We start from the raw sequence: 27,377 nt of genomic DNA, 5'->3' as shown, positions 1-27,377 counted from the left end.
ATGACTAAAAATTTTGACGATAAGCAGATGTGGGTTAAATATAATCTAAAGTAACTGAAAGAAACGAGGAAGAAAGTAAACAATTGAGTAGTTTAAGCATTATACAATGACAATATGTTAGAGTTTGTAATTAATGATATATGGGATTATCTATTCAGAGTTGCAATTTATTGTAAATAAATTAATATCAACACATATATAATAATCTTGTATGTACAACAATGTGATTCAACAAGATTAATAAGACTAAATATAATATACAAAATAAATAAATAAAATAAAAGTACTATATGTATTAAACGTGGAAGAAAATTATATATAAACACATAAATTCATATTTGTATTTCTTTATGCTCAGCATCATGTATCATCTACGAACAAAGGTTAAATATGTTCTATCATAATATCTAATCATATATATATATATATATCGCATAATAGATGAATAATTAATTAACATGACCAAATAAAAAAATCAAGAAACTCTAAATGTTATAAGACTTTTATATAGTAATTGGGGCTCAGATATTAAGTATTGTCAGTATTTTATGGCAAATTAACTGAGTTATATTTTTACATCCATTTTATGGCTACCTGGCTATAAATTAGCGGCAACTACATAAAGGCACAAAAATTACTCAGATATCATATTTGATATACAAATTCTGATGCGTATGTGATAGAAAACCAATGGCTTGTATAAGATATGTAAATCTGCCCAAGAGCTACCAAGTCAACAGAAAAAAAAAAAGAATGAAACAGGAAGAACGTAAAAGAAGGAATGAACACAACAACTATACGTAAATAAGGAAGAAAGAGTAGACAAAGTAAAGGCATGAGAGAATCTGTCAATATCCACATTTTATGTAGGTCAGCATGATCAAATTAGGTAAGGCTTGTTACAACATAAAATAGGAAGAGAAGTTTGCAATTTGTTATTAAAGAGGGAGGGAAAAAAATAAAAACAGAACCCATAAAGGAGTATAAGGAAAGGAAACCAAAAGAAAATAAAGCAGGAAATATTATTTTGAGAAATAAGTTTTAAAGTAAGTAATTAAGACAGGGACACCAGATATACAATCTGGAGATACTAAGAAAACCCAAAACAAAAAGACCAGCGTCATTTGTACACTGAAAACCAGGTTTATATGATAAATAGGGAAATAACTTAATAAAAGATAATAAATAGAAGTTAATGAAATCAGAGTTCAGTTTCAATAGAAATGAATAATCCAATATGGTTAAATCAGTGACGAGCAAAAGGACACTCTAGGGGTATTTAAAAGTAAAAAGAAAGAAAAAAAGTAAGTTCAGAGAAAGCAAGGGCCAAAATAATAAAATTGCCCACGCTTAGGAAAGGAAAAAAAGAAAGAAAAAAGAAAGCAAAGGACAAACCCGAGAAAAAAGACACTTACTGGACAATGGGTAATGTTATGTCAGTAAATGAACAATATTAAGACGTCTGTAATTCATGGAAAAAAAAGAAAGAGAAGATGCCAAGTTTGCAGTAAATGACGTTGACTAAATAGTTTTAGTAGGGATCAATGAACAACATCACAACTTAAATGGAATGAAGTTAGTGACGACAACTCTTGGATAGATTATATAAAATTCAACACATTAAAATTGCCCATAGCCATCATTGCCACATTATATATATGTTTTTACATATATGGTAAGTATATAAAAGAAGTACTAAAAAAAGTACATATGTCAATACTATTTATGAATATAACACAAAGAAAAAAGTAGTGAAAGGATTCAATACGAACAACAAAGTTTAAAGGAGCATAGGTAATAGTCAATAATCGTACCTGCAATGCCACAAACACTGCCTTAAGCAGAAAACACCAAGCAACCAAAGGCAGGTGAAATGTATAAAGCTTAAAGGGCTGAGCAATAAATGAACCAAAACGAAGTACAACAGTAAAAAAAAAGAAAATGTGTTAAAACACAAATGAAAGATATCATATATAGATATATTGGATACAAATATGCATATGACATAAATGAATAATAAACAAATACATGAGCATTATATACTGATGAAAAAAAAAACACAACTATCAGTTACTAACATTTACTAACAATAAGAATAGGCTTTTCTAAGCATTATAGAAAATAAGATAAACTTGCAATACAATAATAAATCAATGTACTGAGCAGCAACACAACAATAAATGCATATAGTCAGTATCAATAAAACATATAGGTATTAAAAGATATGACATACATATGTATATATTAGATACAAATAGACATAAATGAGTAACGAACCAATATATAAGAATTATATACTGGTGAAAATCAGAAAAAGACAACCATGAATCAGTAACATTTATTAATAATAAGAACAAACTTTTCTAAGTATTATAAAAACAACAGAAAGCAGGAATAAAACAATAGATCAATATACTTAGCATTACAATAATGTGAATCAACAATATTAATAAGAGTAAATATAATATACAAAATAAATAAATAAAATAAAATAGGAAGAGAAGTTTGCAATTTGTTATTAAAGAGGGAGGGGAAAAAACAAAAACAGAACCCAGAAGGGAATATAAGGAAAAGAAACTAAGAGGAAATAAAGCAGGAAATATTATTTTGGGGAATAAGCTTCGGAGCAAAACAATAGGGAAGGAAAGTAATGAAACCCCAAACCAGCCAAAGCAAGGAGTAAGTAAAAGTAAAAGGCGAAATGAAAGAAGCGGCCACAAAGAAGAAAACGGAGCAAAATAATAGGGAAGCAAAGCAATGAAACTCTAAACCGGGCAAATTACAAAAGTGCCCACGCAGTAAGGAAGAAACGAAGAAGAAATGGAAAGGACAAATCCAGGAAAACAACGTGCCAAAAAGACAAAAAAAATGCCCACGTTCAGAATAGAGAAGAAAGAAGAAAAGCAAAGGGTAAAACCAGAGAAAAAAGTTACAGTACAATGAATAGTGTTCCGTGAGAGGATGAACAGTGTCAATAGGGCTAGGGACACCAGATATGCAATCTGGACATACTAACAAAAACCAAAACAAAAGGACTAGTGTTATTTGAACACTGAAAATCAGGTTTATATGCTAAATAGAGAAATAACTTAATGAAAGATAATAAATAGAAGTTGATGAAATTAGAGTTCAATTTCAGTAGAAATGTATATCTAGTATGGTTAAATTAGTGAAGAGTAAAAGGACACTCTAAGGGTATTTAGAAAGTAAAAAAGAAAGAAAAAGGGTAAGTTCAAAAAACAGAAGTACCAAAATAATAAAACTGCTCACACTCAGGAAAGGAAAAAAAAAAGAAAGAAAAAAGAAAAGCAAAAGATGCCAAGTTTGTAGTAAATGATGTTGACTAAATAGTTTTAGTAGGGATCAATGAACAACATCACAACTTAAATGGAATGAAGTTAGTGACGGCAACTCTTGGACAAATTATATAAAATTCAACACATTAAAATCGCCCATAACCATCATTGCCACATTATATATATGTTTTTACATATATAGGTACGTGTATAAAAGAAGTACTAAAAAAAGTGCATATGTCATTACTATTTATGAATATAACACAAAGAAAAAATAGTGAAAGGATTCAGTATGAACAACAGAGATTAAAGGAGCATAGGTAATAGTTAATAATTGTGCCTACAACGCCACAAACACTGCCTTAAGCAGAAAACACCAAGCAACCAAAGGCAGGTGAAAAGTACAAAGCTTAAAAGGCTGAGCAATAAATGAATCAATATGAAGTACAACAGCCAAAAAAAGAAAATGTGTTAAAATACAAATGAAAGATATCATATATAGATGTATTGAATACAAATATGCATATGACATAAATGAATAATAAACAAATACATGAGCATTATATAATGGTGAAAAAAAAAATACAACTATAACTTACTAACATTTACTAACAATAAGAAGAAGATTTTCTAAGCATTATAGAAAATAAGATAAACCTGCAATACAATAATAAATCAATATACTGAGCAGCAATACAACAATAAATGATATCGTTAGCATCAATAAAACATATAGGTATTAAAAGATATGACATATATATGTATATATTGGATACAAATAGGCATATGACATAAATGAATAACAAACCAGCACATAAGAACTATATACTGGTGAAAATCAGAAAAAGAAAACCATGAATCAGTAACATTTATTAACAATAAGAAGAGACTTTCTAAGTATTATAAAAAATGACACAAAACAGAAATACAACAATAGATCAATATACTTAGCATCAACAAAATATATACACGTTAAAAGATATCATATATACATATGTTGGATACAAATACGTATATGGCATAAATAAATAGCAAACCAATACATAACCATTATTTGCTCGTGAAAATCAGAAAAAGACAACTAGGAATCACTAACATTTATTAACAATAAAAAGAGACTTTTCTGAACATTATAAAAAAATAACAGAAAGTGACAACACAGTAATAAACCAATATACTCAGTATCAATGAAACATATGGATATTAATTAGCAATAGTACCTAAAATATGATCAACAGAGTGTTAAACAATGAATCTCAGCCAACCAAAGAGAAGTGAAAGAAGTAGCGCAAAGGCAATAAGGCAGTAAATAGGCAAAGGCACAATAAAGGCGTAAATGAGGGACAATAGAGTAGAAAGACAAAGATGTCAGGTGCAATAGAAACAATTAGGGTCTCTTAAGAACTCATTAATGTTCTACGCATATACAAAGAAGAAGATGATGAATAATAAGGTGACACCTGGTAATGCAAAGTCGGTGAAAAAACTGAGAAAGTATTTGTAAAAAAAAACACTAAAATAAAAAAGAAAAAAAAGGAAATGACAGTACTGAGGCTAAATTTTTTCCTTCAAGAATAAGGAAAGAATAAGAAAATCACAATACATTTAATGCCTCTGTTGTAAGAAGGACGGAAATCATTAACCTACGAATACAAATCAGCATCCTAAATATTATAAGCTATTACCAATAAATCAATATCTATACAAAATCAGGGACTCATTTAATGCTTCTACAATAAGAAGGAAACAAATCATCCATCTAATAGTACAAACCAATATCGTAGACCTTACAAATCAGCACCGCAAATCAGCATATAAAGAAATGCAAAGCAGATTAATCTAACCAAAACTCAGATCTAAAATCCGGGAACATGAAAATCTGTAAAGGAATGAAAAAATCTGCACCCCACCTATAAAAATCAGCCACGAACAAAACAAACAATCATTAGCAAACATGTACATATTTCAAAAAACAAATAAAAAGATTATAGTGAAACTTCCAAATTATCAATGACTAAATAAATTTTTAAAAACATAGCCAAAGAAGACTAATTTATTTAACCAAAAAAAAGTATTGCACCAAACCTGCAACAATAATCGAACAGAGAACACAAACAAAAAAAGATGAAGAAGATGATGAATCAAAAGAGCAAAATAGAAAACCCAACCAAAATCCCCAATGGACACAACAAAAACATGCACGAGAACAGTAAAAATCTCACCCAAATTCCTTAATCGAAAGAGAAAAGGAGTAAAAGATAATTAAAAATATCTACACCATGAACATCAACCAAAGAAAGATCAAATAAGAAATAGCAACAATGAGGAAGATCAGAAGATAAGAAACAGCCGAAGCAAGAAATATGTAAAAGCAAACGACAAAATGAAAGAAGTGGCCACAGAGAAGAAAACAAAGCAAAACCAATGTAACCCTAAACTGGTGAAATTACAAAAGCGTCCACGCACTAAGGAAGAAATGAAGAAGAGAGGAAAAAGGCAAATCTGAAAAAACAACGTGCCGAAAAGACAGAAATGCCCACGTTCCTTTTGTTATATCTATGTCTAAATCACCCAAAGTTTAATACTTTTTGTCCATTATACAGGGAAGGAAAAAAAAAACAAAGAGACGAGAAAATTGTTGAGCTTACCCTCAAAGTACGTTGGCCTGGATGTTTCATCCTTATTTTTGGTTAATAATCTTTTGACTAATATGGTTATTTGACTAAAAAGGATATTAATCAATAATAATGGCTACAAATTCAAATCCATTATAAGGATATTTGTCTTCTCTCTCCAAAAAAGAATATTCATAAATTATGAAATTTGCACACAAGTCTATAAAATAACCAGCAATGATATTTCTATACAAATTCGTAACCACCTGCATAAAAAAAAGGTACAACTAGAATAATATTATTTGAATAACTATAAAATGAACAGATTAAAAATATTGTAAAATAAAGAATATTATTATCAGAGGAATATCGTATTTAGAAAGTCGGAATTCAAATATATCACTTTGGTAGAAAATTAAGTCTAGTTTTCCAATCAAAATAAAACATATAAATAATTAGACTTTGAAAATGGTATACAGCCTAATTTATGCAAGAAATCTAAAAAGGTCATGAGAGGAACAATCCATTATTGACAAGATTTTTTGAGATACTCAAATTTAAAATAAACTCCCTTTAGTCTCTAACTTTTAAAATTTCACAAAAATAATACCAAGTTGCACTTTGTCATTACGTGAGAAAATTAGTCTATGCGTTATACAAGCATCAACATTTGGATAGAATTTTGTGTTGTCTAAGTGATATTACAAAGGAATATCTGTTTTGAAAGTTGGAATTCAAATATACCACTTATGTAGAAAAATTGTCTAATTTTGCCACCAAAATAATGCATATGAATATTTAGATTTCAAAATGGCATACAACCTAATTTATACAATAAATCTAAAGCATCATCAGAGGAATACCTCGTTATTGACAATATTTGAGTTGATAAAAAATGGTACTCGAATTTTAAAATAAACTCCACTTAGTCTCTAATTTTGAAAATGTCACGGAAACAATACCAAGTGGCAATTTATCATTACGTGAAAAAAATTAGTCTAGCTGTTATGTAAGCATTACCATTTGGCGTTATTTAAGGGGGCGTTTGGTAGAGGGATTCGTTCCCTGATTCGAATCATGATTCGTGGTTCGTTACAGTATTTTCTCTCCTAAAAAATACACGTAAATCGAAAATAGTTCGAATTACATGGTTTGAATTCTCCAACCAAACGAACCCTAAGTGAGGATAAAATTCATTTGTCTTTTTTTGTTTTTTTGTTTTTTTTTGCCTTAAAGTAAGGATAAAATTTGTGGGTCTCAAAAGATTCACAATCCCTTGCTTCTCCCTGCTCTACTCTTCCCAATCCACCCTACTAATTACCAAATAAGCCGACATTTCACTTTCCACGCCTCAATCCATCCATCCTTTAATCCTTTCTACGAAACACAATCTAGATGAAGTTTCCATCTTCCCCTTCTAAGGATTTATTTTTCTCCTTTTTTTTCATCAATGACTCGGATAAGAAAATGCCAAATTCATAGCTTCCACACAACCATGTTGCTAAATATCAACTACTTTTCTTTTTGCTTTTTGCTTTTTTTTTTTTTTTTTTTTTTTTTTTTTTTTTTTTTTTTTTTTTTCTCTTCATACCCCATTCTCTCATCTTGCTATGATATCCTCTTCAAAGTACCATTGTTACTGTCATACTAACAGTGACGAAGTTAAGATTTATTGATAATAATATTAAAATTTTCTTTATTAAGATATACGTAATAATTTGTGTTTATTAAATATAGAAAATTATTAATTTAAGAGAGTCTAATTTATACACGTACTTATTAAATTAAAATTAAAACTATTGTATTCTCCTCTCCCGTTCCGTCATTCCATATCAATAAAAAGACATCGAGCTCCTTTTTAGTTCTCAATCTACTTTTCTTTCCCAAGTTGCCATAACAAGCTTTTTATTGAGAAATGGTGGTTCGTTGTGGCACTGTAATAAAAAAAAAAAAAAGGGATTATAGATTATGAGATTTCCACTCCAACCTCTGTAAAGGGTATACATATCCCACTGTTGATTTAACAATGTATCACGTACACATGAAAAAAAAAAATGGTTTGGGTCGGTCTTGAAAAGTCTGGAATCAAAACGGTTATCTTTTGAAGTACCAAAAATAAAGTAAAAATTTATACTATGATAAATTTATGAGACTTAAGTTGAAATGATAAAACATTTTAAAATTATCTTAAGAATAGCAAAATTACACTTGATCTTTATGTTTTCTTTTAAAAAAATTTAAACTTTTTTTTGTTATATTTCAACTTTAATAGTAAATGTCTTATTTGATTCACCGTTCAAATTGTAGTGATTTAGTTTAAATTGTAGAATTTGAATTGGCGTTATTTGAATTGTGATTCAAATCGATATTTAGATAAAATCCGATATGTATTTGAATAAAGTGATGAAAACTGTCATTAAAATTGTAATAAATATTAAAAAACCTCATTGTAAATAACATATTTAAATATGCAATATGGATGAGAATTTGTTATTCTCTTTATTATGAACGCATTAAAAATTATCTCAATTAAAATTAAAGCGAAAAAGTAAAGATATTTTTTAAGCTTGAAGTTGAAGAAAGAATAAGTAAAAGTAAATTATTTCACTCAAATTCTTAAATTTAGGGGGGGGGGGGGGGGGAGCAATTTTAAAATTAAGGGTTTGAATTTGGGATTAATGGTTTGAATTGCATTCATTTTAGTTTTCTACCAAACATCAATTTAAACCTTGAACTACCACTTTTGAATTACCATCTGAATTGAATTTTTAGGTTCAAATGGTTGAAACAAACATGGGCAAAATTTGTTAGCATAAATTCCATTAATCATTCGAGGTGAGAACTTGATTTAAAAACTTGAGTTAAAAAGTGAATTTATGTGAGAGAAGATACTGAAACAGAAAATATTAAATTTAAATTTTTGTAATAAAATAATATAGCAAAAATTTAACTTGCGATTCAAACGAAGGAGATGAAGGGGCCTAAATTTATCATATTTACGAATTACTTTTCTGTTCACGCAGTTTTTTGATAAAAATGGCGACGTTTTGGTAGAATAAACCCCTCCCCTTTTTTATTTTTTCAAATCCTTTGTTTTATTTTTTATTTTTTTGTTTTTATTCTAAAAGTTATTTATTTATTTTTATTTTGGCCCTTTTTTGAATCTTTTTGAATCTTTTACCTTGATATTTTATTTTCTTTTCTATTTTGGTTCTTTTTGTTCTAAAATTAATTTTTTCACTTTAGACCTTCATTGACTATTTTCCCTTAATTTTGCCCCGAATCTTTTTTTTTTTGTTTTTATTTTTGTACATTTTACCTTAAAACTTATTTATTTCTTCATTTTAAACTTTTTTTTACCCTTCTTTTTTATTTTTACATTGAAACTTTATTTTTTCTGTTTTTATTCCTTTTACTCTAAAACTTATTGCTTCATTTTTATCTTTTCTTGACCTAATTTTTATTTTTGTTTTGCAACTTTATTTTTTCCCCTTTAATCATTTTGCCCTAAAATTTATTTATTTTTTGATTTGTACCTGTTTTTGACAATTTTTTCTTATTTTTACTCTGCAACTTTATTTTTTCCATTTTTATTTTTTTTACCCTAAAACTTATTTATTTCTTCATTTGAACCTTTTTTTACCCTTTTTTCTTATTTTCATCCTGAAACTTTATTTTGCCCCTTTTTGTTCATTTGCCTTAAACTTATTTATTTCTTCAGTTTAGTCATTTTTAACCTTTTTTTTATTTTTTCTTTCAAACTTTATTTTTTTCGTTTTGGTTCTCTTTTTTCTTAAATTTATTTATTTCTTCATTTAAATCTTTTTTACATTTTTTGACTTCTTACCCTAAAATTTTATTATTTTCATTTTAATTCCTAAAATTATAGTATTTCATTTTATATACTTTTAATAATAATACAGTAGTTAAAACTTAACATATAGGTTTTATTCGATTCGTCAGTTCAAGTTGAAATGTGATATTTTCTGAGAGCTATTGACCACGTGCTCTCAACTAATAAAAAATAATATATTCATCACGTGTCCTACCCGGCTTCCGGGCCCACCACGTGCCCCTTTCCGCAATTGGTTGCTTTCCTTGTGATTTGGCGGGCACGTTTGAGGTGACGTCACCTCTCATCTCCCCTCTAATTGCACAAAGTTTTCCAGTTCTGACACTGCACTCCCTAAAAAAAAAAAAAAGATTGAAAAAAACATCGATCGAACCCCACAAACAAACAGACAGAAAACCGAAAAATGCTGCGACTGAATCTCCTCCGACTCTGCGCCGTCGCGCGATCCCCTTCGCATTTCTCCGCCCTTCCACCTATTCAGGCAAAGTTTAGGCCGGCGATGGCGTTTTCCTCTTATATGACGTCGTCTCACTCCTCCGCCGGCAACAATCTCCTCTTCCGGCAGCTCTTCGAGAAGGAATCCTCCACCTACACTTACTTGCTCGCCAACATTTCTCACCCCGATAAACCCGCTCTGGTTTGTTCCCAAAAAAAAAAAAGAAAAGAAAAGAAAAGAAAAAAATGGTTTTTTTTTTTCTTCTTCCATTTTGTTTGTTCTTTTGACTTCTTTTTTAATATTTATTATGACATCTGATTGTTGGAATTCTTGAATGGAAGTCAAAATTGATTTCTTTCAGCGAATTCAAATGCATAGTCATAGGACCTAAGCTTGTAGTTGGTTATGGAATCAGTTTGTAGGAAATTTCCTGCCACACCAACTCCATCAATAATCGCGGATAAACAAGAAATCAAAGCCGAAGAAAAACACACCAAGATTTTATCGAGGTTCGGCCAATTATGGCTACGTCCTCACGAACTCCCCTCATGGAGTTCGATCTGTACGCTTATTAATTTCTCAGAAATTACAACTCTCAAATCTCACAAATCCCTCACCAGTACAAACACAAACTTTTTCCTGAGAAAATTACAGCAATAAACCCCAAGAGAAAAATCCCTCTCTCACTACACTTGCTCTTAACATTTCTCTCTCTAGTTTGTTACAACTGATGAACCAAATCTTAATTATAAAGATATCTCGAATTCTCTCTCAGCAAATTCGTTCTCAACTTCTCACACCAAACAACTTAAGAGTCTGTTATATATGCATAACACCAAAGGCAAGTCTTACACTAGCAACATGACACGTCAGCCTTCAATCAGATGATAGAAATTAACCACCAAATGCAATCTAAAATCCAAGCCACCTGATGTCTTTGACTTCCTCTGTTTCTTGAGTCTTTAATCTGAGAGCTTCACCAAAATAATACCTGATATTGAAATTGATTTTCAACAAGCTCCACCTCAGTTCCGATATGACTTTGAGTACAGACCATTTCCTTCCTTGAGGATCCATGCTTGCTTCACCTCATCAATCACCCATTGTCAAACACTTGCAAGTCAAAATAGCATTTGAACTTGCCAAGAGTGATAAGCTTTGTTCCCATGTCAGCTTGATTCTCCTCGGTAGGTGCCTTCTCAACTTTGATGACCTCTTCCTTAACTTCTTCAGTGGCTGCCATATACTCAGCTACAGTTATGGATAATGCCACTCCTTGAGACTTCCAGCCGACACAATTTTCACACACTTGAAATAAGTATGTTTTTGCTGACTTCCTTTCTCTATCACTAGCATAGTCAGAGGTAATAAATCCTTCAACCCCAATCTGATCACTATGCTTTACATATCGAAGTCCCAACTCTAAAGGTCCTCCAATGTATCTGATGAGCCATTTCATTTCTGACCAATGCCCTTTCTTCTCTGGGTTTGCCATAGCTCCATCCATAGAGAATTCTTCAACACTATTCTCTAAATACCCACTCTGACTCGTGATGTCAATTCCCAACATCTTCTCAGTAGATCTTACGTCTCTCTAGTCGAACTTAGACCCAAGCACATCCTCCACTTTGTAAAATTTTCCCTTCTCCTCCCCGATAAGTAGCATATCATAACTAAGGGAATCTGACTAGTGTTCCTGACCATCGTCATCATCAATGATCAATTCCTTTTTGTGGTCTCCATGTTCTGCACTATCAGGCTTGTAACCTTCTGCCCACATTCAACTTGCCCATGACCAGCCTTATCATGCTCCACCTGTTGCAACTCTACTGAGGTAGCTTCACCTGTCGTGATTCCATCTGTTGCAGTTCCACCTGATGTGGTTCCACCTTTTGCAGCTCTATCTACTGCGGTTCCAAACTTGCCATGGTTCCACATGTTGCAGTTCCACTTGATGTGGTTTCACTTGCTGCAGCTCCACCTGACTGGGACTCACTTCATTGGGCTCCACCGGACTGTGATCCAATAGACAGGACTCCACCGGAATGAGCTCCACCACGTTAGGATTATTCTCTTGACCGAGCATCATCAGAGTATCCTCCACCTGATTGTGTATCACTCTGATTGTGTATCACTCGGAGCTTCACCGAACTGAGCTCCACCGGACAGGGATTCACTATAGTATGATCTTCCATGGTACCTGCAGGGTTAGTACTCAAAGTGTCTCTTCCTGCAGTAGGGTTAGCTCCCCAGAAAAAGGAAAATCATTCTCATTAAAAGTGACATCCTTGCTAATTATAGTTTTAAAGCCATTACCATCCCTAACCCAGAGCCTATAATGCTGATAAAACTTCCATAGAAGTTATGGATATTCTCCCGTACTTTTTAGTTGTCTTGACTTCTCTAAACGAGTCCGATAGAGAATTTATCAAAATGATGGCTTCATTTTCATTACCCGAGTTAGCCAACTTGTTCATTCTCAAAACTCATCAAGATTCTGTTCTAGGCCTTTTGAAGTATCCATCTTAAAACCAGACAATCTTTCTTTCAAGAAAATCTTATTTGTCAAAGGTTTCTTTTGAAATAATTCATCCAATTTATTCCAAATCCTGGCAGGGGTATCTCCTTTATCAACAAGCCTAATAATAGAATCAACAAGATGGAAGATTATTGTATATGATGTTGTTCAAGCAACTCTTGCTTCTGATATTCCGAGAAGCCTTTTTAGAAATTTAACTGGGTCTTCAAGTGCCTCCAACGCCTTTTGTTGAACAAGAAGCCCTTTCACTTTTCTCCTCCATATTCTTGAAATCACCAGACCCATTGAATTTCTCAATGTCAACCTTCATGGTGCTCATGACGACGACGACCACAACAACAACAACTAGCCTTAATCTCAATTTAATTGGGGTCAGCTATATGGATTTTACTTTTTCACGCAGTTCTATTCGAAATTAAACTTTCATGATGACTGGGAAAAATTTATCAATTGCCGATTCTTGATTTCCCAAGCTCGATCTCTGGTCTCTCTTCGGTGAATCCGAATTCGCTTCAGAATCTTCGAGATCAAACATGCCAATTGCAGGCACTTGATCTTGAATGTTTTCCAATCTACCTCCTCTCGAATTTCTTCAGATCGATGTTGATGCTTCAATTACCAAAGCTCTAATACCATTGTAGGAAATTTCCTCCCACACCAACTTGATCAATAATCGCGGATAAACAAGAAATCGAAAGCCGAAGAAAAATACACCAAGATTTTATCGAGGTTCGGCCAATTATGCCTACGTCCTCACGAACTCCCCTCAAGGAATTCGATCTGTAGTCTTTTTAATTTCTCAGAGATTACAACTCTCAAATCTCACAAATCCCTCACCAGTACAAACAGAAACTTTTTGCCGAGAAAATTACAACAAGAAACCCCAGGAGAAAATTCCCTTTCTCTCACTACACTTGCTCTCAACCCTTTCTTTCTCTAGTTTGTTACAACTGATGAACCAGATCTTAATCATAAAGATCTCTCGAATTCTCTCTCAGCAAATTCGTTCTCAACTTCTCACACCAAATAACTTAAGAGCCTGTTATATATACATAACACCAAAGGCAAGTCTTCCACTAGAAACGTGACACGTCAGCCTTCAATCACATGACAGAAACTAACCTCCTGACATAGACAATAGCCACTGTATGCAATCTGAAATCCAAGCCACCTGATGTATTTGACTTCCTCTGTTTCTTGAGTCTGTAATCTGAGAGCTTCGCTAAAATAATATCTCATATTGGAACTAATTTTCAACGCCGTTCTAAATGGATCGGATGCTTTATCTTGCAAATGCGTCTACTGGGTTCTTTGTCATGATTATGCCTGAAATGGAAATGCATTTTAAGTAGGAAAATTATCTTATAACCTATTTTCCTGGAATGTGAATATTATGGAAAGCACGACAGTAGTTTGAGAAGAATAACTGCTGAAGAGAATAAGAAAGAACTTGTCATCTTTTGCAGAGCAAGCAAGCAAGCATATTTGCTACTGTCGTGCACTTTTTGTGTTTTCATTTTATCTAAGTCTACATGCTATAGTCTGACTTTCATTCCGCATTGGTACTGGTGCCTCACAGCAAATGTTAGGTTGTGTCCACTTATTAAACGTTAGGTTGCCAAACTTTTAGGGGACGTTTGGTATGCAGTAATCAGTAGAAATCATATTCTTGGGAAAGTGATAGAGGGTAATATGATTCCTAAGAATAATACATTATTGTGTTTAGTTCCATACATGAATCTTGTCTCAAATTCTCAGGAATAATACATTACTGTGTTTGGTTGTGCATAGGAATGTTGTGCATTAAAAAAAACCTTTATGGTTTCACTATATCTTTAATATGATTTCAGCACATTGAACAAGATCATCATTTGATCAATGAATGTCACCCAGCATTGCTGCCATATTAGAATTCTGGTGGATGTTGCTACTTCACAAATAATCATAACAACAAAAACTTGTAAAAACCGGGGAAAACGCCTGGGAGAAAGGACAATTTTCCTCAAGAAATTCTAGAAACAAGATATTTACAAATTCTGACAATTTTGTTATTTCCTTTGGCCTTTCAGAAAGTCAATGGCACATTGCTCTTCAAAACAACTTTATACAACAGAGTATTGCTAGTCTGCCCACCGAACCTTTGAAAAATCATGCCTTTCTTTCTTTTCTATCCCGGCAACAAAAGCTAATCCCAGTTGTTGCACTGCTCCACCATCTCGGCCACCAACCTAAAAAGCCAAATAAAAATAAGGTGAGTGAGTCGAGAGAGTGTGAAGTGTGAAGGAGAAGACGAAGCTCGAAATCTCAGCCATGGCAAACAACCAAGCAAGCTCTGAGATTCAACAGGCTAGATGGCGTGGTGGATCGGGCGGCGTGGTGGATCGGGCGGCAGTAGCGGCGTGGTATATCGGGCGGCGGCGGCGGCGACGGAAGAGATTCAACAGGCTGGACGAGATATGCGTATGGGCTGAGAAGAAATGGGTGAGAGAGATTTTGATTCCCGTGATATTACTTTCCTGGGAAAGTGAATAACACCTGTTAAAGTATAAAAAACTATTGTTGGCCCACCTCCTAATAGTTTAAGCTTTTGGGATGGATTGGTAAACTAACATGGTATCAGAGCGGGAGGTCCTGAGTTCAAACCCCCGTAATTGCACTCTTTATCCCCATTTAAAATTGTCATCATGTGTTGGGTCTTTAATATATCTCGGGCTTTAAATATTCACGTGTTGGGATTTCCAATTAATTTACCCACACGATTGCCCATTGTCCAGCTCACATGTGAGGGGGAGTGTTAAAGTATAAAAAACTATTGTTGGCCCACCTCTTAATAGCTTAAGCTTTTGGGATGGATTGGTAAACTAACAACACCGTATTGGGTGGGTTTAGTATTACCCCAAAATGTGATAATGTGAATCCCATGGGCTTCACTTTCGTGGGTTTTAAAAAAGCTCAATAATTGTACCAAGCATGGAAATCTTTCAGATTCCCATTCCCACCTTTAAGATTACCCCATACCAAACGCCCCCTTAGGAAAATGGGGATAAATCCTCATTACTCACATGTAGGCTTTTAGGGAAGAGAAAAGAAACTTCTTATTTCTCATTATTTTTTCTGAAGGAATTACATAGTATATATATAAAAACATAGAGACCTAATCTTCTCCTTAAAGCAAGGAGAATATCAGTAATTATGGAAAAAAATCCTTGATTATTCTCTAAATATTCCTAGTCCTATCTACTAAAAATATAGCAATAGGACAGTCAATCATTCCTAATTTACCGACACCCCCCCCCCTCAAGTTGATGCATAGATATTGATCATGCCCAACTTGCTTATAAAGAACTCAAAATTCTGCCTGAGTAACCCTTTTGTGAAGACATCGGCAATTTGTTGAGTTGTAGGCAAGAAAGGTATACAGATGACTCCATTTTCAAGCTTCTCCTTTATAAAGTGTCTATCAATCTCCACATGCTTTGTCCGATAATGTTGAACTGGATTATTAGCAATGCTAATAGCTACTTTATTGTCACAAAACAGCTTCATTAGAAACTCTACTGGTCTACTAAGTTCTTCCAGTATTCTCTTTAACCAAAGAATCTCGCAAATCCCTTGAGTCATTGCTCTATATTCTGCTTCCGCACTACTCCTAGCCACCACACTCTGTTTTTTGCTTCTCCAAATTATCAAATTTCCCCATAAGAAGGTACAATATCCAGAGGTAGATCTCCTGTTAGTTATAGACCCTGCCCAGTCTGCATCAGTGTAGACTTCAATCCTCTGTTGATCACCTTTTCTAAAAAATAATCCTTTCCTTAGAGTTCCCTTTCAATATCTTAAAATTCTATAAACTGCTTCCAAGTGTTCTTCGTAAGGAGAATGCGTAAACTGACTCACTATACTGACAGCAAAAGAAATGTATGGTCGAGTGTGGGATAAATAGATTAACTTTCCCACCACGCATTGATATCGACCTGTGTCTACAGGACTCCTTCCTTAACCTCCCCAGGCTTTGAGTTAAATTCCATATCCCGTTTCTTCCAACAAATCTAGAATATACTTCTGTTGGGAAACTACTATACCTTTCTTAGACCTAGCAATTTCCATTCCAAGCAAATATCTAAGCGGTCCCAGATCATTAATCTCAAACTCGGTAGAGAGGCTCTTCTTCAATTTATTCATTTCCTCAAGATCATCACCAGTGAGGATAATGTTGTTGGTAAAATTCACTACGCAAGCGCACGTGCCGAACAAGTAATAAAGTGAATGAGTAGAGTATCGTTCCCACGGAGAAAGTTACCAATATTTTTCCTAATAAGATCCAAGAGATGCAATGTAAACAAGTGTAATGGTTTGATTTAGCTACAAAGACTAAAAAGAATTGTAGTAACATAAGTAAATAACACACTCAGTTGTCAAGGGTAAAAATCAATCTATATGAAAGGGCTGAGACTCAATTTCTCCTTCACTGCAACTTGGGCTATGTATGCTACGACTTTTGCTACAGCAATGCTGTCAGTTAACCTGAAACACGAATTTTACACAAGTCTGCCGATCTACTTATGATTTCACCTCTTTACTCAAATTTCAACATATTCCTATGAGAAATCTAAACAGTTAGGTTGTATTAAGCATGTGTTTCAATTGAGCTATGTGAGACAAGTTTATATTCCTTTACTACTCGTAAATCAACTAGATCTCTTTGTAAAATTTAGCTAAACTCACACTGTTCAATATTGGTCTAATTCTAATCAACTTTCCAGCAAAATGAAACCACTATATTTTGTTTGATGGCCGGTCAGTAAACAAAAAATGAACAAGAGAGATTATATTGAACAAACTAATTAGTATCAATATAGCAAAAGTGAGCATACACAACGTCAAATTACAGATATGGGTACTTTATCATCCCAACCAAGTAAATTTAGCTCATAACTGGATTTACAAAAACCAGATAATCAACATGTATCATTGTTCAATAAAATTGCAAACTGAAGGAGAATTGGAACACAACAAATGAGAGAAAGGGAGTTTCAGCTGGATTGAGCCTTCAAGCTTACTTTTCTCTCTTGTCCTTCTTCAATGAGCTTCCACAAGCTGAGAATGACTGGGAAAATCTACTCCTCATACTGGTTTTCTTTTTCTCATCTCTGGTACTATTTTTCCCCCTCTGGTCTCTGCTCCTTTAGCTCACTCGGTGCTCTCTGCCTTTTTTTCTTTTTTTCTTTTCTATTTTTTTGTACCTCTTGCCTGCGGCGCTCCACTAGCTAAGAATTAAAGTGTACTTCTCGGGCAACCAAGGACGTTGAGGTGGCACTTAGTGGGTGATTGGGTCCAGCTGACCATCCACAGCAGCATCCTCCTGTGCACTTTATTTTTCTTTCTTCTCTCTGACATGTGCTGATGTCATCCACTACTGTCTGCTGTCATATTTTTTTTTGCTGCATCATTTATCCTCAAAACTTGCAGATCAGAAACAACACCTCTTGGACACACGTTAGCCCCTTTCTTAATCAAGTTTTCTTCATAAACATCACAGAAACATCACACAAATAAATCTCAGCAGAGTGCACCACATGAACCAAAAGTTGAACAAATAAAGCAGAAAATTAACAACTAAGCCTTTGGATGAGCCAACTATAAGCCTAGAAATGCCCAAATTAACTCTAATTCCTAGAGTTATCAAATGTCATCTTCATAGACAATCAAAACTGCAATTCTACCTTCTGCAAAAGTCTTCATAAACAAGGTATGGTCAGCCTGCCCTTGTAAAAATCCTTGAGTCTTTACAAATCTTGCAAATTTGTCGAACCAGGCCCTCGGGGATTGTTTAAGTCCATATAAAGACTTCCTCAACCTGCAACATTTTTTCCCAAAGCTTTCAATAAATCCCGAGGGAGCTTCCACGTACACCTCTTCTAAGTCTCCATTTAGGATGGCATTCTTGACGTCCAGTTAATGTAGAGACCAATCCAGGTTAACTGCAATAGAAAGTAGCACTCTTACAGTACTCAACTTAGCAATTGGTGAAAAGGTTTATGAATAATCAATACCATAAGTTTGGGTAAACCCCTTAGCAACCAATCAAGAATTGTATCTCTTGAGTGACCCATCAGAATTGTACTTCACGGTGAACACCCACTCACACCCAACTGGAATTTTTCCTTCTAGAAGGTCTACTTTCTCCCACGCCATATTCTTCTCAAGAGCTCTCATCTCAAGAACCGCCTCCTTCCATTTAGGAACATTTAGAACCTCCTGTATATGCTTAGGAATAACAACACAAGACAATTTTGAGGTAAAAGCACGAAATGATGGAGATAGACTCTGATATGATAGAAAATTATACAACGGGTGATTAGTACAAGTTCTAGTTCCCTTCCTAAGAGTAATGGGCAAATTTAAAGTTTCATCTGACTCTGCTATAGAAGTTGGTTCAGAAGACAGACTTGATGGGACTTGATTCAGACTAAGACTTAGCTGACTGATCTTCAGCCTTAGGATTTTTCCTCGAGTTAGTTTCTTGACCATGCTCCAAGTTGTCAGTTCTTTTCTATCGTTCTGGATACTTCCTTGAATAGACCATCCCTTTATAACGATGACCACCTTGCCCCGCACACATTTCAATCCCTTCTTGAGTTTGATTTTCCAAGGGCACAGAAGAAGAATCCCTATTTCCTTTATTTGAGACATCACAATTTTTTGAAATAGAATTATGAAATACATCAACACCATTTTCAGTGTTTGCCATAGTCTCAGATTCCCTGTGAATAGTTTCAATTTCCTTATGAACATTGGGCAAAAAATCATCTAACAACCAACCAAAAGTCGAATCTCCCCCCCGAAGATGAGTCAGACTCAAAAAATGGTTTCAAAAATTTTTTTGGGATATTGGATCAAAACATTTGTATCCCTTCTGGGTTGAAGGATAGCCGACAAAGACACTTTTTTTTGCTATAGGATCAAGTTTTTCTCGATTAATATCATGAATATGGACAAATGCAGTAGACCCAAACACTTTAAGTGGGAGATCATGTGAGAGTCGAGAGGAAGGAAAACATATTTTAAAGCAATTCAAAGGGGTTTATTATTTTATAACTTTTGAAGGCATCCTATTGATCAAATATGTAGCTGTAAGAATAGCTTCACCCCATAAGTATTTAGGAACTTTTGTTGAAAACATTAAAGATCTTGCAACTTCTAAAAGATGTTTATTTTTCCTCTATGCTACCCCATTTTGTTGAGGAGTATTATTGCAGGAACTTTGGTGGACAATACCATTTTCAACAAAAAAACTTCCTAAAATCTTATTGAAATATTCTTTGCCATTTTTACTTCTAAAAACTTGAATCTAAGTTTGAAATTGTGTTTGAATCATTTTATAAAAAATTTTAAACACATTTTTAGCATCTGATTTTTCATTAAGTTAAAATACCCATGTAATCCTAGTATGGTCATAAAAAAAAAAATTATGAACCATTTTTTTCTAGTTTTTGTTTTAATTCTTGACGGCCCCCACACATCACTATGAATCATAGTGATGGGTTCTGTGGCCTTATAAGGTTGTGCTGGAAAGGATGTTCGACGATGTTTGGCAATTTCACAAATTTCACATTGAAATGAAGATGGATTTTTATTCATAAAAAGCTTTGGAAACAAATGTCTCATATAATAAAAACTTGGGTTTCCTAATCTAAAATGCCATAACATAATTTCATTCTCACTAAGAATTGAAATAGAATTGAGACAAGCCCTCTAGGATTGCTTGCTCAGAAAGAATTGAAATAGAATTGAGACAAGCCCTCTAGGATTGCCTACTCAAGTCATATCCATCTTCGAAGAAATAGAGATCTCCAACTTGCTTAGCATTGCCAATCATCTTCCCCGTGGTCAAATTCTGAAATTGGCAACCGATGAAGAAAAATTAACCTGACAGTTTTGATCAACTATTAGTTTATTGATTGACAATGGATTACAAGATAACTTGGGAACATGGAGAACATTATGGAGTGTAAAACATGGAGAAATAACAATTGATCCTTTCCCGGCTACTGCTGAGAAAGAACCATCTGCTATTTTCACTCTTTGATTTCCTGCACATGGACTATAGGATGAAAACAGTTGTGATGAACCGGTCATATGATCTGTTGCCCTAGAATCAATTATCCAAGAATCATTTGAATTGAGACTAAAACAGGACGCAACTAGAAGGTTACCTTTCTGAACCAGAGAACAAGAAGGATTTGAGTTAGAGAAATTTTGTGACTGAAGAATTTTACAGATTTGCTCTATCTGTTCCGTTGTGAATGGCTCCGTTCCAAAGGAGATTTTGGGCCCTGATTTAGTCGTATTGGCATGGGAGACACGATAATCTCAAGATGGTTTTTTCTTCCACTTGTTCGACTTTACATGGATTTTCCAACACGTCTCCCGAGTGTGCCATGGTCGTTTATAGTGATCGCACCAAGGCCTTGTTTTGCTATTCCTCCTATCTCCCTCAGCTTCGGTTCCTCTGGACAAGAGCGCTGACCCTTCTTCCTCTGGTTCGGCTTTCCCAATCATCACTTTTCGCCTCATCTCTTCTCTCCTAGTTTCATAGAGAACCTCTCGGATAGAGAGCAGAGGTTTTCTTCCCAATATCCGGCCTCTAACCTCGTCCAATTCTTGGTTCAAACCTGCAAGAAAGACAAACACGGTCGTTTTCTTCTCTTTTTTTGTGTCGAACACTGTGATTCAGACACTCCCAATCATCTTCATAACAAAGATCTAACTCCTGCCATAAGGTCACAAGTTCGTTGTAAAACATGGTAACATTGCAGTCTCCTTGCTTGGCTTTACATAAGTTTGTTTTCAGTTTGAAAATTTGGGAGGAATTTTCGATGTCTGAGTACATCTCACGAACTGTATCCCACACATCTTTGGTTGATAAGAACATGTGCGGCTTTCCAATGACTGGTTCCATTGAATTAATTAGCCAAGTTGTGACTAAGGAATTTTCATACCTCCGTGTCGCCAAATTTGGATCTCCTGCAGCAGGCCTAGTTGTTTCTCCAGTCAAACGGCCGAGCTTCCCTCTCCATCAATCGCCAGTTTTACTGATTGAGCCCATCCAAATAATTTTGGCCATTCAGTCTATGGTTCGTTAATTGGAAGTACATATTCGAACCAAGGAGACTTTCGCCACTGATGGTCGCTCCTCCGCCGCTGGTTGCCGGCGCTGTACTACGTGACTGTGCATCCTCTGCCGGAGTACCACTTGAACCGGTCACTGCTCGCCTATAGTCCATCTAGGGCAGAATTGAAGAATAATTTCTAGGATTTTCTGGTAAGAGCCATGGCTCTGATACCATGTTGGCTTTTAGAGAAAAGAAAAGAAACTTCTTATTTCTCATTATTTTTTCTGAAGGAATTACATAGTATATATAGAAAAAAATAGACTTAATCTTCTCCTTAAAGCAAGCAGAATATCAGTAATTATGGAAAGAAATCCTTAATTATTCTCTAAACATTCCTAGTCCTATTTAGTAAAAATACAGCAATAGGACAGCCAATCATTCCTAATTTACCAACATCATATAATGGTGGGTCCCACTACATTGGGTCTCTCTTATCCATCTAATGAGACCCATCTTATGTGAGTGGTGGGGTTTTATCCCCACTAGTGTGAATAGATAGGAGTGTTTGTTTTTTATTGTCTCTTACTCTTGTTTTGTCTACAACTGTGAGATTACTTTTAAATTACTTTGAATGGTCAAGATATGACGAAGTACTAGTGCCCAATGGTTGAAAGTGAGGGATGGCTATGTATTACTTTATTTTTGCAGTTGATAGACCCAGTTGACAAGACAGTGGAGAGGGACCTTTCTCTTGTTAAAGACTTAGGGCTGAAGCTAATATATGCTATGAACACTCATGTTCATGCTGACCATGTAACAGGCACCGGCTTGATAAAGGTTTTTCATCCTTTACGTTAAAATATAATTTTATATTGTGAATCATAGTGCATTATGTAGTTTGTTTACGGCTTTCAAATGCATAATTCTGATTTGAAGCCATGTGTAAATTTGTGTGTTACAGAGTAAGGTTCCTGGTGTGCAGTCTGTCATTTCAAAGGCCAGCAAATCAAAGGCAGATCTTCTAATTGAAGCTGGTGATAAGATTTATTTTGGTGATTTGTTTTTGGAGGTTGGTTTGCAACTTCTTTTTACTTGTGTGATTTATTTTCTTGCAAGATCAAATTAGGGAAGTGTTTATTTGTTTTCATCAGAGAGATACTAGTGGTTAAGCCTACAAACTTTTCTTATTCTAAAACAAATTGAGAAATGACTTCTAGGAACATTTGAGTTTTAGTGAGAAGATTAGGGCATTAATGCTCATTGACATGCTTGATAAGCATAGGTCGCTATCCTACTTGTTCCTAGCATCTTTGAGTACTGTTTTGGAATAGTTCCCATCCTTTATTTGTAGAGCGATTCCTAAGCACTCTTTACATCAACAAGGTTTAACATCGATCCGTTCTGTGAGACGACATAGTATATAATGCACATGCATCTTTTTGTTGCTTCTATACTCGAGCTTGTTTAACCAAGGCCTTGTTTGGTTCGCCGTTCGGATTGTAAGATTTGGTTTGAATTATGGTGATATGAATTGTGATTCGAACCAGTATTTGGATACGCAAATAAATTGTAATTTGGATTGGGAATAAAATCCGAACTGTGTTTGGATAAAGTGTCGAACTGTGTTTAGATAAAGTGTTGAAAACTATCATTAGAATTTTATAACAAATCAAATCTTATAAAACCTCATTGTAAATGACATAAAAAAATATGTAATATGGATGGGGATTTGCTCCTCTCTTCATTATGAACACATTAGAAAATAATCACCTCAATTGGAATTGAAACAAAAAAGTTATGAAATTTTTAAGCTTAAAGTTGAGGAGAGAGAAAAAGTAAAATCCGAATTGTTTTTACTTTAGAAAATAATTTGGATTGTGAATTTGGGGGGAGGGTCAATTCTAAAATTAAGGGTTTGAACCATTGTTAATTGGTTGAATTGTCCTCATTTAGTTCTCTATCAAACATCAATTTGAACCTTCAACTACAATCCGAATTGAATTTTTTGGTTCGGATTGTTGAAACAAACAGCACACAAGTTTTCCTCTTCTCTCTTTCTAGCCACGACATGTAGTTCTTACATGTAGCATACAGACTAGCTGTACTGCAGGGTTTAAAATACTAAGAGAAGCGTAAATTTTTGTGAAATTTGCAAAACTTAAGGAAGGTCAGTATAGAATTTGCTGTTTCTAATAAACTAGAAGTCCGTTGCAAATAAAACGTATGTTATACCAAATCTTCTGTCTACAGCAAGTTTTTATTATTATTATTTTTATTTTTTTTCCTTCAGTTAGATGATGCATTCCACATCTGTGTGAGGAAAGGACAAAATAGTAGATCCGTGTTGGGAACAGCTTGGGTGTGTATGTTTCTGCATGTGATTGTGTATGTATATAGCTGAGAACAATTTTTTTTTTTTTTTGTCAGGTTCGAGGTACTCCAGGCCACACATTGGGTTGTGTTACCTATGTTACAGGAGATGGTCCCAAACAGCCCCAACAAAGAATGGCTTTCACAGGGGATGCCTTGTTAATACGTGGATGTGGAAGAACTGATTTTCAGGTTTCTCGTCTTTCTACAGTTTGTCATAGAAGTCCTTGTTGTCTTTGGCAATACGCGCCTTTAAGTGGAAGTGCAGTTGCATTTTTGAAGAGGAACTTTGAGCGATTATCGAAGAGCTTCATTTTGTTTCCTTGATCCTCTTGCAGGGTGGTAGTTCACATGAACTCTACAAGTCAGTGCATTCACAGGCAAGGATTTAATTAATGATTTGGAAGTAGCATATTATGCTTCCCCTGGGAGACAAACTTTCAGTACATTTGGCCTTTCATGCTTTGTCCAACCACTACTTCTCATTTTCTATGGATCCAGATTTTTACATTGCCCAAGGATACATTGATTTATCCTGCTCACGATTACAAAGGATTCACTGTATGTAAGGAACCAAATTGTCTCATTTGCTTCTATACTAGATAAATCTTTTTAAGAGATCAGCTAATTCGACATGCTTGAATTTAGGTTAGCACCGTAGGGGAAGAGATGCTCTATAATCCTCGGCTCACAAAAGATGAGGTGATTTGTTGCGTTATAAGCGCTGATCTCTTCTTGTTTATCACAGAAATTTTCACTACTACCATCTGAGTACTACCTCATTCACGTTCTTTTCTCCTCTTGACCACAAACTTCAATCATAGATGTCTAGGATTGACATTAGGCAAGTGCATTTTAACTTATTACTAAAAACGGGCAAGCATCTACTTATTACTTTACCATTTTCTAGATTTCTAGTATTGCAATTACTTTACCATTAAAAGGGATTGATTCTAGATTTCTAGTATTGCAAAGATGTTTATAAAACTCCTTCATGAGACTGAAATATTATAGAGAAAAAGGACGGCAAAAGAAAAAAAAATGCATGTTTTTCTGGATTTATGCGAATAAAGCTTGTTCTTATCTTTTAATTTTATTGGTGTCACTTGTGTACGTCATACTACTTTTGCTTTCTCTGTTGCATTTTTATTACACAATTGTCGGCACGTGTTCTCGCCATTATCTTGCATACTTTTTATCAACCCTTAATAGCTAAAGCGACCTAATTTGGACTTCATTTTGCAGGAGACGTTTAAAAACATCATGGAAAGTAAGTACAGTTCTCTAGCATTCCAAATATCTTATCCTGAGATTTTTATTCCGTATTAGTAAACAAGAAGGATGGGGAATGTCGTGGCACAGACTGAGTTGATGGGCTATTTTTGCTTTAACTATGTGCCCCTCTGTCCGATGGTCATACCAGAGGATGATTCTCAGTGCTTCCTCTAATCTGTGTTTCCTCCCTTTTGCGTCTTGTTGGCTTGTGGCTGTTCAGCTGGGTTATGTGTTTTTCGTTTGCCAAGTTATTGGATGCTTTTTTACCAATATATATATATATATATATATATAGACAAGGTATTCAATCTAGCAGCTACTATTTGCCGGATTGAAACGGCGGAATAACTTGAGCCGTCCAATCCAAGTCAACGGCGTATCTACTGTTGCTGCAAAAAGAGTCTAGGTTCCAGACGTAGCACACTGCTCACTACGTTATTTTTTGTACACGTGTCAAAAATGAGGGGAGAGAGGGGGAATGTTGTCAGGGGACAATAGGCAGCAGTAGCCTCTGGTCCTTATTAAGTAGTATTCTAATACATGCAGTACATGCAGCTGGCCTCAACTGGTCTTGCATATTTAAATTTTTAATTTAAGTTGAGATGTGATATTTTTTGAGAATTTTTTATTATAGCAGAAAAAGTTAGATATGACATTTTCTGAAAATTTTTTACTGTAAAAACTTAGAATTGAAAACTTGAATCGGTGAAATGAAGGAGGCCTATCGATTCGAGTTTAAAATTCGAGTTTTGTTACGGTAAAAAGTTTTCAGAAATAGTCACATAATTTTTTTACTGCAGTAAAAAAACTCACATAAAATTACATCTCAATTTGAATTAAAAGCTCGAATCAACGAACTAAACAAATCATAGTGAAAAGAATATTAAATATAATTAGAAACTTCGTTTGTATGAATTAACATGAGTGGTGTGGGGGATTGACTTAGGAAAATGTAGAAACAATGGGAGACGTCTGTTAACATTTCTCTGAAGTGGCTGAAAAGCATTTGAAAGCATTAAGTGGTGAAGTCAAGGAAACGACAATGTAACATTTTCCAGTATTAGTGTTATGACGTGGTAAGTTATTTGTATAGTCCAGTTGCGATAGTTGTAATATTATTGAAATTTCATGACTCGAAATGCGATTGATTAAAAAAACAAGAAACGTGATTAGTTAAAAACTCCTTATATAGTTAACAGAATATTAAATATAATTAGAAAATTCGGGAGTAAAAATGTAGTAAGAACAGAAGATGTCTGTTAGGTACCTCTTAAATGGGCTGAAAGAGCATTTGAAAGGACACCACAATGTTAGATTTTCAAGTCTAGTGTTGTGATAATTTAAGGTCTCATTCAGTTTTTTTATTTGAGTTTTTAATTAGAGTTTATATGTGATTTTATATGAGAATTTTTAACTGTAGTAGAAACAGTTAAAAATGACTTTTTATGAGAGTTTTTAACTATAATAAAACTGAAATTAAAAATTTAAATCGATAAAATGAACGAGATTTATGTTATTTGTACATTCCACTTGATATGGTCGTAAGGTTATTGAAGTTTCATGGCTGAAAATGTGATTTGAGTAAAAAATTCTTATTTTATTGCATAAAAAATTCTTAAGAGCTTACAGTTTTAGGTGTCGTTCACTTTGCGGATTTGAGTTTTCAATTCGAGTTGAAATGTAATTTTTTGAGAGTTTTTCATTGTAACAGAAAAAATTAGATTTGACATTTTTTAAAAATTTTTTACTGTAGAAACTTAAAATTGAAAATTCGAATGAGTATTATAACTTTTCAAAACACGCAGCCTGCCCCCAAAGTTTCGTGACTTCTGCCGGATCTGGAAGACATTTATTATATATATATATATATATATTTA

At 34.2% G+C, this 27,377-nt stretch overlaps 1 protein-coding gene across 3 annotated transcripts in view; it reads left to right on the top strand.

Annotated features, from left to right (window-relative positions):
* Positions 1-10,105: 10,105 nt before the first annotated feature.
* The window catches only part of LOC21403813 (persulfide dioxygenase ETHE1 homolog, mitochondrial), a 19,485-nt gene continuing 2,213 nt past the window's right edge, over positions 10,106-27,377 (top strand). For 2 of the 3 annotated variants that reach the window (XM_024167581.1, XM_024167579.1), the window contains exons 1-8: positions 10,106-10,401; positions 22,564-22,692; positions 22,817-22,924; positions 24,283-24,417; positions 24,564-24,605; positions 24,727-24,786; positions 24,874-24,927; positions 25,471-25,495. In XM_024167581.1, coding sequence (XP_024023349.1) covers positions 10,168-10,401; positions 22,564-22,692; positions 22,817-22,924; positions 24,283-24,417; positions 24,564-24,605; positions 24,727-24,786; positions 24,874-24,927; positions 25,471-25,495 — 787 coding nt within the window. In that variant the 5' untranslated portion in view covers positions 10,106-10,167. Of the gene's footprint in view, positions 10,402-22,563; positions 22,693-22,816; positions 22,925-24,282; positions 24,418-24,563; positions 24,606-24,726; positions 24,791-24,873; positions 24,928-25,470; positions 25,496-27,377 lie in introns of those variants that run through there. The other variant, XM_024167586.1, reaches the window with a different exon arrangement.

Source organism: Morus notabilis, unplaced genomic scaffold, assembly GCF_000414095.1.
Source record: "Morus notabilis unplaced genomic scaffold, ASM41409v2 Scaffold409, whole genome shotgun sequence".
NCBI classification, from domain to species: Eukaryota; Viridiplantae; Streptophyta; class Magnoliopsida; order Rosales; family Moraceae; genus Morus; species Morus notabilis.
Note: the sequence above shows the minus strand (reverse complement) of the source record. Positions and strands in the feature narration are given on the sequence as shown.